The sequence below is a fragment of the Diorhabda carinulata genome, chromosome 9, assembly GCF_026250575.1.
Source record: "Diorhabda carinulata isolate Delta chromosome 9, icDioCari1.1, whole genome shotgun sequence".
In the NCBI taxonomy this organism is placed as follows: domain Eukaryota; kingdom Metazoa; phylum Arthropoda; class Insecta; order Coleoptera; family Chrysomelidae; genus Diorhabda; species Diorhabda carinulata.
This window is the reverse complement of record NC_079468.1, coordinates 6,936,532-6,951,180: the sequence shown is the minus strand read 5'-3', so window position 1 is coordinate 6,951,180 and position 14,649 is coordinate 6,936,532. Positions and strand designations below refer to the sequence as shown.

General features: G+C 31.3%; 1 protein-coding gene across 8 annotated transcripts in view; it reads right to left on the bottom strand.

Annotated features, from left to right (window-relative positions):
* The window catches only part of LOC130898064 (uncharacterized), a 299,991-nt gene that overhangs the window by 200,069 nt on the left and 85,273 nt on the right, over positions 1-14,649 (bottom strand). For all 8 annotated transcript variants that reach the window (XM_057807100.1, XM_057807102.1, XM_057807104.1 and 5 more), the window contains one exon: positions 9,938-10,180. In XM_057807100.1, the coding sequence (XP_057663083.1) occupies positions 9,938-10,180 (243 nt within the window). The remainder of the gene's footprint in view (positions 1-9,937; positions 10,181-14,649) is intronic.

The window sequence follows — 14,649 nt, the reverse complement described above, 5'->3', positions numbered from 1 at the left end:
ACGCGAAGTTGTCTCATTGTTATTGATAGGAAATTAATTTCTCTACAAAAAAACAAAAAAGTTTATTATTTCATATTTCGTTTAATATTTAGGATGTAGTAGAAATAAAAAAATAATAAATATTTTTACATTTACACGCTCATATAATTTGAACTATGCTAAACACTAGATAAGCGACTCATAAACTTCTTGTAGATAATTTCATTTTCTAAATAAAATCTGTCTTTCACGTATTTCCCTAAATTTTGGAAATAAAGTGAAAAAGAAGAATTTTTATATAGGGTGAGCTACACTTATAATAAAACTATAAAGTTAACTAACTTTTTTCGAAAAGTTTGATGACAATAAGAACAAAAATCATACAAATTTTGTTGATTTACGAGAATGGTCCCATATGTACCCGGCAAAACAATGAAAACACAATATTTTTGGAAAAAAAATATATTTATTTATCTCCCAATCTCCTACTAGATATATATTTTTACAAGTGACGATCAATAAGTGTGATCACCTCTTCATTGTTGGAGAATCTTTTACCAACGAACCATTTTTTCTTGGAATAAAAAATAATCCGAGGGGACTAAATCTGGCAAATGAGATTCTTAGTAACTGGCCCAACAAAGAAAACACAAAAAATTTTCTTCAACATTTCAGGAGTTGTCAGCTTATTTGGTCAACCATTGCGATACTGGTCTTCGCCAGTTGAAAGAGCAAACTCGTCCAGAGTAGAATCTTGATCAGGTTTTATAATAGTTGGGCTAAGGCATTTCAAATAAAAGTATTCTATGTACATGTTTACAAATTCACTGAAAACATACACTATTGATGGCTACCAAACAAATACTAAACAACGTGGGGTCTTAAAATTTGAAACATGCTGTATAGATTGTGTACTTCCTAATACAGTGGTACTCGTATTTTCTAAGCAACTACTACCATCTCTAGATCAGGCAAAGTACTTCTGGGACCATTTTTGTGTATTACATCTCGCTCAAATGAAACGTCATGTTTTTTCTATATTCTGCCAGTTATATAATTTGTTCTCATTTCATCAGTATATAGTGAGTGAAAAATCAAAACCATAACGTAAATTAATTATCAGTAAACATATTAATTAATGGAATATGTGCGTAGTAGGCGTAGTTTTTGCGAGTAGGTATTAAAAGCTGGATTGTTAAGTAATTAATTCTGGTATATTTATTACATGTTAAAATGTCGAGTCAATATTGAAAAGGTTTCATGTAGTAAAAATTGAATTGTTCGAAATGTAACGTACTCCATTTAAACCACGCACTTTGAGGTTTGAAAAGCAAGGCTGTATTTTTGAAAAATTAAATTTAAATTGGATTTGTATGGTTTTAATTGCATACTCAGAATAATATTTTACATACTATGTTTAATTAATATATTACTGAAATACTTTTAAGCAATTTCTGAGACCTACAAACAAACAAAAGATATAATAAATCATTACTTAACTTACTAAAATAAATTGAAGAATATTCTAGGAATTATTTACGAATAGAACCAATTTTGTAATTTAGCGTAGAAATAATTTCGGAATTTACAAATTGAGTTAATACCTAATTATTGTGAGTTTTATGCTGGAAAAGATGATATGAAATAGTCAAAATAAAGAATTCGCAATCTAACTTTGATTCAGTTTAATTTTGTAGACGTCGGTGGTCAATAACAAAACTTCAATAAACAAAAAACGAATAAGGAAATAATCTTTTTTCGATTTGCATTAACAGAAAGTGTGTATAAAGAAAGTCATTTGGAAATTAGTTCAAAGAACACAAAATAAAATCCGAAAAAACTTTATTGAAACTACATATTATTGAAAAACAAAACTATTCAAGACATAAAGCATATAAAAATTATGTAAAACAAGAGCCTGATTACTTGTATTAATTCAGATACTTTTATTTTAGATTTGAATTAATGAGTCGGTTTTATTACTTTCTAATACTAAACCACTAAAAAAGTGGAGAATTAATTTTTCAAAAGTCAATTACAATTGATGCATTTCTAGTATTTTTGCATTTCAATTTTCAAAAGAGAATAGACTACTGTAGAATTATTTTTTTCAACAATTAATAATCAATCTACCTTTTTTGAAAAGTATAAAAAAAATTATTCTTCCAATACGATTTGAAATTTATTTAAATTCTTCTCAAAGAGTATAAAACCATATTTGAGTCATAACAGCAGTGAAAACACTCTTAGATCCTTTTAATTTTATTTAAAGGTCATATAGGATAGTGAGTAGTCGTGTGAAATCCTTTTGACGTTGGTAGCTTTAAATATTTTGATACTTTCTGAGTCTGTACTATCTAAGATATGAGAAGAGAAATATCAATTCAACTTCGGGTAAATATTCTTTGTCAAATCAAGTTCGTTACTATACGAGATCTGACTATTAGATAACGAGACTATTATAAAAATTATTCTACATATACTATATACTCCCCTCTCGTTGCCACACACCTTTCCATACGTTTTTCCATTGATTGAAGAAGTGCTGGAAGTCTTCTTTGGTGAGGTTTTTTAGTAGCTTTTTCGTTTTTTGCTTTACCGCTTCCATCGACTCAAATCGAGTCCCTTTTACAGCAGTTCTTTTTCTAACCTCTCAAGGAAATCTGAGCGGAGGCAAGAGGTTTTGGTCAGGATTCGAATTTTGTGGCATTAACTTCGCACAGACTTTGGTCATGTTCAATTCCTCGTCGAAAATTTGTCTAACCGTTTCTTTATCAACGTTTACAGCCTCGGCAATCATCCGGATGCTCATTCGAAGATCTGTACGCACAATTTGGTTGATTTTGGTCACTGTTTCCGGAGTTGAAACAGTCACAGGGTGACTTGGGCACTGGTCATCTTCAATGCTCTCTCGGCCTTCACTAAAGCGCTTACACCACTGAAAAACACGCGCACGAGATAGAGTATTGTCCCCATATGCCTCTTGCAATAATTCATAGCACTCAATCTGAGTTTTTTTCGATTTAACGAGAAATTTGAGATTGATACGTTGCTCCTGTTTTCGTCACATATTTTTTCGGTACAAGAAAAAAACATTCGTTTCAAACAGCTACTGCACAAATACTATAATAGTGACGTGAACGTGTTTTGGGACGTGTATAGACAAAATATTTAGATACCCAACGCACTACTCGTTTTCTACCCCATCCCTCTAGGGCGCCCTCTAGGCGTACAGTCTCATTATTTAATAGGCAGACCTCGTAAATTGACTTTCCTTTAACTTTCAATTAGCGTCAAATAAAAATGTTCTACACAACATTTCTCGAAATCAAACTCAAAATATATTTCTTATATTATTTGACAGTATGAAATATATACGAGATGTGGCTATAATTATTTGTTATCACATTTGATATATACCCCTACCATATCCCTACATCGATCCACGCGAATCTTTCATTGTTCTAAATAATGCAGAAGATCTGTTTCTATCAGTCCTCTCAGGACGCAGGGCGCTTTTTCTCTCGCAGCTTAACAGAGTCATATCTTGTTTTATCGCAGATTTAATCTTAGGAAAGAGGTAGAAGTCGCACGGTGCAAGATCCGGCGAATGAGGTGGGAATAAGGCACGAGTTTTGCACATACTTCAAGTTTCTTAAAAATGTCATCTAAAATTTGCTACATAAATACTTTGTCAATTCTGATAGATTCAGAAATCCCACGAATACTAACGCTATCTAGCTAACGGTCAGATCGAACACTTTTTCGATATTTTTGATTTATGAGAACGTTTAAGCCACACAAAACACGTGGACACGACAAACATTCATTGCCATATACTTGTTTAAATTTCAGTTGCAGTTTTTTCAAGTTTTTTGAAAAATTTCATGACAATCCCTTGCTCTATTCCAAGCATTCCCTTTACACACTTGCTCCAAGTTGGATATATTCACATCTGTTTCGAATTTTTGGTGAATATATTCTAAAAAAATATTTTTCAATAAATGCCACTCAACTTTAGACATCGCAAATAATAACGACAAAAAATAATTGGTGGTATAGAATGAACAATAGTAATAATTTAATATCCCAATTTCGTTATCAATAATCAAATTTACCGTTAAAGGTTTCTCGAACTTTAGAATTTCAGTGCAGACACAACCCGTCATCTTGATAAATTATTCATTCCAATTCTCCAGCAAAGAACAGTCGTTCCAAAACCAAAACCTGAGTTACCTCTTTTATAAATTTCTGTGTTTTTATTATAAACAATATCACACCAAACAAAATATTAATGATTTTTGTAGACTTTTAGGTCTATTTTTTCTGCTAATTACTCTTGAATTTTTTCTTTCGTCTTAATTTCTATTATCGTCTTTCCTCTAAAACTTCTAGAAATTCTCACATTGTTATATATATTAGAAAAAATATCTTTTTACTTGACAATGAACGCTTCTTTGTACTATACAAGTATATCGTATCATGTTGTTATTATTATTAACATTAAGTGACAATATTTCGAAAATTTCAGCTTCTGTGTAAAGTATGTTTATCAAACGACTGTTATATAGTTACTAAAGGAATGGAATGTTGATATAGCCTATTGCTTGACAACTCAGTACTGAGCTTGCCAGATAACTTTTATAATTTAAAACTCTGTAATTCTTAACATAAGAGAGACAAACATGCATTTATATTCATAATCAAAAAAATGATCCAGCCAAAGATAGATAAAATATTTGTTTCAAAAAAACCTGGAAGGTTTCCCTATCATTGTAATCTGATTATTATCACGATGAATGAACAATTTTATTAGAAGCTCCTTCAATTATTATATCCATAAATGACAAGTTTGTGTCGATTAAAAAATTCTGGTCAGCTAATCAAGAGCATTGCATAAGAAGAAACTTTTACTAGAGATAAAATATGGAGCCTGGATAATATAGTGCAGAATACATTAGTAGCTCATCAAAATTATCCTACTACCATTATATATAAAACTGGGTATCACGAAACAGTTTATCAAATCACTAAATACAGATGGGAACTGCTTCTTTTACATTTTCCAAAAATTTCCTCATCGCATTATGGAAAAAATTAAAGACGGTATTTTAGTTGGCCACCAAATTGGATAACTTACGAAAGATATTATTTATATGCTATATATAATTTAGAAATTGTATATTTCAGAACCTAATGAAATGAAAAATCTGAAAATTATATTAAACTTGTGAACGATATTTTGCTAAATTCAATATATTAGCATACAACTCCATAGTCAGATGGACTTTCCGAAAAATCTAGGAGATATGAACGAAGACCATCAGGACTTACACGTGTTAGAAGTAACAGCGTTTTTGGGATTGTTGGTCATTTTCCGAAGTGTAGACACAAGAGAAGAGGATTAAAACGAAGTTCTTTGGAACTCAATGATTTTAATAATAATTTTTGTAGTAAAGTTTGTCTGTTTCATACGTACATCACTGAAACTAGATAACATTTTCTAATATTTTTGAAAATATAATTAAATAATATATAGTTAGCATAAATAAAATTTCTCGACAACAGATGTACTGTAAAATATTGTTACCTATTATCAATCAAAAGTACCGTCAGAAAAATTCTTAATGAAACAGGTTCACGGATGGTGCTGACGATTTATTGAAGTTATAAAGGGAATTAAATAACTTTATCAAATTAATTAAGTATGAAGTTATGAAATAAACTTGTAGTCGAACTTGAATCTTTATAAAATTAATTATTTCTACATCCTATCTTTAATTTCGTTATTGGTTTGTTTGTAACTGAATCCGCAATTTCGCTACACAATTTTCATTAAAGGTACTCAAACACCTTAAATGCTTTCCAAACTCTAATCACTCATCAGGAATACTTTTATATTTGACACTAAATATATAATATATGTTTATGAATTCCTGGTGTTATTTTAAATGAAAACTTACACTCATAAACTACTAGTTGTAGCATCTAATCACTCGATTTCATCCGTAAACAAGAAAATATTTCAATGACATGGAAATTGGATTTATTAATATGTATGTATCAAGCCTGTAAGGTAAAGTGACACATTGCTAAGAGATATTTACAAATTAACATATTAAAATAATTATTTATGTCATAATAATTATTAACTGTTTCTACTCATGAATAGTTACGGTATATATTATGAGTAATAGATATAAATTTGGTATTTGTTAGATGCTTACTGCATCTCATTGTTCTCCTTAAATATTTTACCATTGTCCTACCAAATCTCATTCTAAAAACATATACTTTAATCATCGGCGATTTTGAAGGACTAAATAAGAGCTTAAAAACGGATACGAAGCGTGAAATATTCCATATATTTATGCATTAAATCTACATTATACCTGTAATATTTATAATCCGATATGCGAGGGCGGGTCATGTCAACTTTTTAAGACAGTTTTTATGGAGACTTCACAGTTTAGTTCACTATATATTTGTATTACTCTTATATCTTTCTCAAAAATTTCATCAATGCTATATATAATGTTGCTATAGCACTTTTCGAGTCTTCAACATTTTTATAAGTGGCGCAATTAGTTTGATGTTTATTTGTATATAAGTTTTTTAGTAGCAGGTGGTTTATTTATAGTATTTCTTCTAAACAATTTCTAGGAAAGTCTATTCATTTATTTCTTTTGTTTCTAGAACATTGCAGAATTTTATTATAAATTATTTTTGTAAACGCAATTAGTTAGTTTTACTAGTGTATTGTATAGTGTGTAAATAAATTAATAACGTAAGACACAAAGTTTATTGATTCACCCCACGAATAGAAAGAGTGTAAATAAATACGAAAAACGTTATAATAAGATTATGGTAATTATCTAGATTGGGTTAAAATTTTAGTATGTTATAGAGAAAATTATGCTGAAAAATTTTATATATATATATATGTATATACATATAGGGATCGGAAATCATCCCTTCACATAGTTTTTCAACTTTGAAGTTGCAGAAAAAGAAAAATAGTTTATACATAATAGTTTAACTTCGCATGTCTTCTTTACCTAATGATGACATCATGTATCATAAAATTATCATAAACTATGATGTATAAATTATTTTTCGGAGGGGTTTTATTTTATTATGTATTATTTTATCTTTGAGATCGTATCTCTTTCCGTTAGAACACATCTTAAATTAGTAATGAATAACTTTAAATAAAAGGAAAAATTTGTAGCCTAATTCATATATTTTTGCAATGAAAACACCACCTGTCTGCATCATCGTCATTTCTTCATTCAAATCCTCACCAAGTCAACGCAATGAGAGGTATAATATTCGTTATTGACTTTTATAGTTTTTTGGAGATAGTCAACGTGGATTTACAAATCCTCCTCGGCCTTCTTGAATCTATTGTTTCGACTACTGTTTGGTCCACGGTTACGAAATGGCACCGTAGAGCCGAACACCAAAAAAAAAAGTTTTTTTTTCACACTCGTTTGAGATCAGTTGTGAGCAAACGCGGTACCTATCTTGCAGTAAGCGTTATCATATCCAAGTGATGATTCAAAATAGGAATTAATGGGACGTATCGAATGCCTTTGGCTTCCACAGTCCCTAGCACTTTCTATTTATCATCAGTCATCGCCATATCGTGAATTTTTTCAATTGTTTCGGATTAACGACCTCAACTGATCGTTTAACTGATCGAGATTTCTCGTTCCATGTCAAAACTCAGTAAGCCATTATACCTGTATCTACTAAAAGGAGAGGAGAGAAAGGTCAATTGGCAAATACCTGTTGATAAAAACAGGGTGCCCTATCTGTTAAGGTATATTTACATCTGACACTCGTATCAAAACATAAGTGTCAAGTATCTGACATAAAATTGCTTTCCCAGTTTGCCTAAATTTGCAATAAATGTATGAATAGTACATTAAAATATATTTTTCTTGTGTGACTCTAGGTTCTCATACTATGAGAATTTCAAAAAACGAATGTGCAGCTATTATGGTTATTATTATAAACAGGTTCAAAAAATAAAGGAAAAGAAGTTACTTGTGGATTCGCTTTGTAGAAACAACAATGATTTAAAATAACTTGGAGAATAAAATTCACCTGTAGGTACCCTGCCCTGATTATAGTTTTATCAATTTCAGTGTTAAACTGATTTCGTAAATCATGCATTTGTCTGCTTAATACTTCTACCGTGGTTTCAATTTTTCCCGCAATATCATATCACGTTCCTTTACTTTATCTTCATAACATTTGTTTTTAATATCCCACAGTTCAGGTTTATTGTGGTAAATATGAATGAATTTAACAGTTTCATATTTTAACCATTCTTTTTATTCACCTATTTTTAAAGTTTTCGAAAATTAATTGCATGACACTTCTACTAAAGGCTACATGACATGATGTAAGACAACGTGCAATTTATTGTAAGATCAATATATTGCACAAACGAATATTAGACTTTGCTTGCATTGCATTGCATCATGGTTGCCATAATTCATAATTCAAAATTCCATAAGTAAAGTAAATAATTTCCTATTTTGTGCAAGTATAACGGCTGCTACCTTGCTTTTGGAGTCTGATGTCTTGGAGTACCCAAGCGATGGTGGTCCAGGCCCTGGCTAGATAGAACAAGGGGAAACATGAGTTTAGCTATAGAATTAAACAAAAAAACATACAATTAATTGAGAATGGATACAAAAAAATTTGAAACACGCCAAAGGAAAATAAAACAAGAGATAACTAAGAAATATAGACGTAATATCAGCACATCAGAAACTCATTTCTACCTAAAATTGCAGTTTGCACGGAATAAAAATGGCATCAAAGCAATATGTTGCAAGTGCGAGATCTTGCATGAAACAATTAGCTGAATTTCATCTGCTCACGCTTTTGACCATTAAATATTGCGTCTTGCATTGCATTGTACGTTGTCTTGTATCAGGTCAAGCGGCCTTAATGTACACGACAAGTCGGAACTTGCAGAAGCTGTAGTGCTTATATTATACAAATAGATATGTAAACATATATTACCTTATACTGGACTTATTCACTCGTATCATAACCTCATGATTGTGTTAATGAGAAAATTATTGTTATTTAGGACTTTTATGAAAATCTATGAAAATCAGAGCCCGAACTAGTTTTAACCGAAACGTATCTACATAACACCTATCTATCATTTAGCAATATGTTTGCCGTGATCATGTTTTCGCGTAATTAATTACAGTAAATCAAGTCCCTAGTGATCGTCATTAACAGTAATTTATCTCTGAACTATTTCATTATGAATATCTTCGACGAAATTCTCATATGATTTAATCACCTTGGAATAATTATTCCCATAAATTTCGTAGAACAAATCATAGAGACACAAACAAATGATAATTAATTGAAATTATATTCTTGTATTTTTTTTTAACCTTTGTCGCATATTAACACAATAATACAAATTTCAACAGCCAAACACAAATAAAAAGTTTGAATAACCTAATACATATGGAATTCTGAAGTATTGTGACATAAATTGTAATTAGTACAATATTCCCACGGGACCTTACTTTTAAATATATAAATTACACTCAAATAAAAAGTGTGATACTTCTAATAACGATAACATACAAATAAAATCTGCTCCGCTACTAATGACAGATGAAGCTACTGGGAACCGGACCGAACTTGCTCGTTCTCCCTCAAATATTCTAGAGACAAAGTTGATTCAAGCTGGATCGATAATTTTCTAGTATGGGGTAGATTCAACAATGTCCTCGTAGAATAGAAAAATAACTAATCAACATCGAGTTTAAAAATACTGTTAGAAATCCACCTGTTCAATGTAGCTCATACCAAGAACCTCCTACTAGGAAAAACATCACTCGCAAACCCTAAAGTTGTATCAATAAATTGAAAACTCAATAGTGTAGATGAAATATATTGGTTAATTACTTACATTTGTTTCTTGCAGACTGTGCACACCCAGTCGGTAGTTCGAAGTGAATATTCTCTACATGCTTTACAGACTTTTAAGCGACAAGCCCTGCAGTAAGCTCCTCTGTTGATGACTCTCCCTAGTTTGACCCTGCATCGCCTACAATATCGGTCCGGGTCCTGGTCCGGCCCTGTGGTATCCAAATCGGTTGATGGTCTCAATGCGCCTTTTCGTCTTAGATTTTGTAGTTCGGCTTTCAATTGCCTGAAACAAAAATACTAATAAGATAAGATAAGAAAAAAAATTATTTATTTTTTAGAACCGTGCTAGAAATTCAGTAGATTCTCTATATAAATTATTCATATACTCGTAAATTATTGGAAATTTTCTCTAAAAAATATTTGTCATTGTCGGTTTTCTCATTTTTACAATGGTAATAACGTTGAAAAAAAACTGAATAAAGCTCGATAAGAGAAAATAGATTTCTTACTGAGGTGAAAACTTTGCTCGAGGATAAATAAAAAAGTAGAAACAAAGTGAAAATCGAAAAGTAACCTGATAAGGGTGTCTCATTAATGTCATAATTTCTGAATATTAATATTCCTTATTGATTTACAGAATTTTAAATACAGAAATTTACTTCTGTTTGGGTGAAGTATATTGAATTCTAATGGCCACTTGCACCGTTTCGCTTTAACCACTGAATTACTTGAACCGCCCAAACCAAAAATGATAGCCTATTGCATATTTACTTTTATTTAATGCTTCATTACTTGGATCAAGGACCAAGGTCGCTAGTCTCTTGAATTTGGAAGTGCAGAACGCTTATTCTCGACTGCACCTAAAGTTAAGTCAACATTTTTCACACGGGAATTTATTTATGAAATAAACTAAACTCACCTCACAGACAGTTAACAATACATGCAGAATAAATGAATACAGATATGAAATGTGCATAGGGATGGTGACTCCAAAATGATTTATGTTACATAAAAACAATAATGGTAGTTTGTGGTGCAGCAGGTAGAACATCATCATTACGAAATATGCATAATAAGAATATGCATAACCGTGGATTTTAAAAGGCGAAATCACTTAAAAATGTCAAGTTGCTCATGTTCTGGAAATGTTTCACTTTTTTCAGTTAGGATTTCTGCAGAAACTGTCAATTAAAATATAAATCCTCCAATTTCGGTGGTTAACAGAGGTTTCTATCGACTTGAACTGAGTTTACTTTCGGTGCAAGTTGCTGTAAACCATATTAAATAAAATTTATTATCAAAAATACGACGAATTTTATTTTTAAAAAACAGAATTATTCTTCTACCAAAACTGTTGTTGTTCAGCGTAGCAGTTAACTTAACGTTTAATCCTGAAATCATTTTTAAAGGCTTACGAAATCGTATAAGTGAAAACGTTTCAGCTTGTAATAAGATTAGTACGCTAGAGTCAAATGACTGGTTGGTACCAGTTCTAAATATTTTGCCTATTATATGCCTGTTTCTATCAAAAACATTCAATTAATATAATTTAGTAGAATAAAAAGCAACACTTCCTGCCAAATAGGACAATATTTTATATGTTTAAAATGAAACTGTAGAATCAACTATGTTAAACTTATGTGAATTCCTGGAAATTCTGGTATCCAATAAAATAAAGAGGAAGGTGAAATAGAGAATGGTACTGTCATGAAGATCACACAAATTTCCTCAAGTTCCATATCTGATGGTTAAATCGAAAATCCAATTGACAGAAGAGGTGAAGACAACGTTCTACTCAAGTGCTGGGTCCAAGGTTCTGGGATATAGTCTCATGTAACTCGAAAGAAATCACCCAATCCTCAGGTTGAGTACAGGCTACTGGCAAAACACTTCAACTCGATGGGCATCACGTAAGATGCTCAATGTCCAATATTTAAAGTTGGAAAGGGAACTAAACTCGTATTGTTCAAATGCGCTTCCTCCGAGGCGTTTAAGTTATTCTGGGTATAATACGAGAGAACACATCACTAATCTAGGAGATAAATAGATATAACCTTCTTCGTTATAAGTGTAGCACATACTTCATAATCTGTACTCTAATCCTGGAATTGTTTTTCATGGGAACCGGGCGCATATAATCCAATTCCAGTATTTCTAATTATTGAAGAAACACAAGAGAAAACAAATGAAAAAATAGAAGTTGTTTCCAATAGGTACCGAATGCAAAGAAAGTTCTGAAAGAAAACATTATTTAATATGTAATGTTTACTTAATCGTGCTGTAAATATGTCTTATTGCAAATTGCAGCTTATATACGTTGTTGAACACAAGCTCTCGCCTTCCTATAGTTAGAGTTAGAGTTATATTTTCTAATTTAAAAAGAGGTTCATTAGTGTAATTGAAACATAACCCTATCGATCTACTAGAAAATCTAGTTAGACACAGCTCACAAATTAATTTGATTTTTGTGTAATGAGTGAACTATTTCCGAGAAGAGCCTGACCCTGCCTTCGAAGAATTTATGGATGTGTATTGAAGTACCGGCAAAGCTAGATATGGAGTTAGTACAGAACAACAACGAAATTTGTTCGTTCTGTTCGAAAATTAATCTCTAACCTATAACATCTCTGCCCGTATCAAGAACCCACGAGGGTTGGCAACCGTCTTCTGTGTGGAAAATACTTCTAAGCGTCCGCAACCATGTGTTGGAAGCCAACGTGAAGAAACTGGCTATGACCAAAATAGCGAGTAGCCAGTTGGATTGGCGAGTCGTCAGGAGTATGGTAGAGGTGATATTCCATGATACCGTGGTTCACATAATAATTTGCAGGTATCTACCCCCTCAACAATACCTAAGGAAGACGGTGCACTGTTTTTTTTTCAAATGACCGGAAAGTGCAGGAATGGGTCCAGTTACTGATGTAAACATTCAGCCCGGCTATACATGAGCTCCAGGAGGGGAGGAACTTCCTTCTAAGGAGGGGATAATGTTATAAACTTGTCCACGACATGGACCGTGAAGTCGGTTCTGTTCGGTTATAATGGAAGTCTAAAATTTGGCGAAAGCGGAACTTATTTGTTTTTATCACAGCGGCAATTTGTTTACAATGGTTTTTTTTATATTATTTTAGAAAGGCCTATTTATTTATTTGTTTGTTAACTTCATAGAATTCTAGACATTCCATTCTGATAGGAAATTAGGAAAAAACAAGCACTATGGATTAATATCAGGTACACCGTTGGCCATAAGTATATAACCAACAAAATATGTTAACAATATAATAATTGAAATAAATTGAAAATATGATTGTTAAAGTTATGACATATAAGCAATTCTTTCTCTTCCGTCTGTCATTTTCGAATCAATTGCTTCGTTTATTAAATTAATTATTATTCCTGTCTCTCATTTTCAGTTTCAATTCATCAAGAAACTAGATTAAGGAATGTTAATGACAGCATAAATATCACAACTTAATTAAATACAGTTACATTCTTAAATTGTTTCTTCAAGCTAGTGGAAATGAACATCGCAGAAAATGGTTGAAAAGAGAAATTATTTATCAAAATTCCAGGTATCATTCTCAACTTAAAGCTGCCTCGAAATGAATAGAAAATTGTTCCTCGTGCTGAAGAATTATTAAATTAAATTCATTGATATTCTATGGTTTTTATTTATACTCAAATAGTGTCTCTCAATCGATGAAGAACGTAAAAAATATGCATAAATAGACAGAACATTCTGAAATATTCAATGAAAGTGAGGAAACGAAAACTCGTATCACTAGCAGTAAAAAGTAGATTTTAAAATAAAAATTGGTTGTGTGTTTACATGTATCCCACCAAATGTTATGAACCAATAAAATAAAATGTGAAAAGGGATAACAATTGTTTATATATTAAACTGTGACCTATCTCAAATGGAAACTTAAATTAAGCAGAAAACATCATACATCTAGATACAGAATATAAATGTAAAAAACAATGAATTAGAAATTTCAGAATGTTCCAAATATGTGGAGTCAAGGTGTAAAAAATATAAAAATTTTCTCAATTCTACTGTGAAGGGTGTAATTAGAAGAATTGCATTTTTCCCTGGTTGTGAAATTGTATTCAATTAACATGCTCGTTTTAAACAAATGCGAATAATTCATTCAGATAGTGTGACTATAAGTGCCGATGTAGTGGTAGCAATAATTAGTTCAATATTAATATCACCAACGGGTTCAGGAATGCCAAATTAATTGTTCCTAATTATCAAAATAATTGCAAAGTATTTAATTCAACACTGAAAAGCACGTTTATTATTCGTCTGATTCGTTGGTGGCACTACAAAAATCAGTGAAAAATTTTAGATAAATACTCCAAATACCTCTGGATATAACACTCTTTTGACTCCAGGTTTATTGAATTAAATTTTTAATTCAATTGAGATATCTCCAAAGCAATCTTCTAGTCATAAAATACTACAGTGTATTTTTATTTTTCATTCAATTCAATGTTCCTGTATACATCCAACTAAAGCTAATTACTGTAATTTATTTTCTTCTTTTAATATGTCTTCCTACTGCTCATCCCCCTCATTTTTCTAAAGCTTTGATTATGGTACCTACACTATATTTCTCCAAGCGTTTTACATGTCTCAACCATATCCATCTTTGAGATCTTGAATGTTATATTCGGCCCTAAATATATATTTTTCACATCCTCCAGCCTTGTCTTCAGTTACCCTATAAAGCTCTCAGAATTTTAATC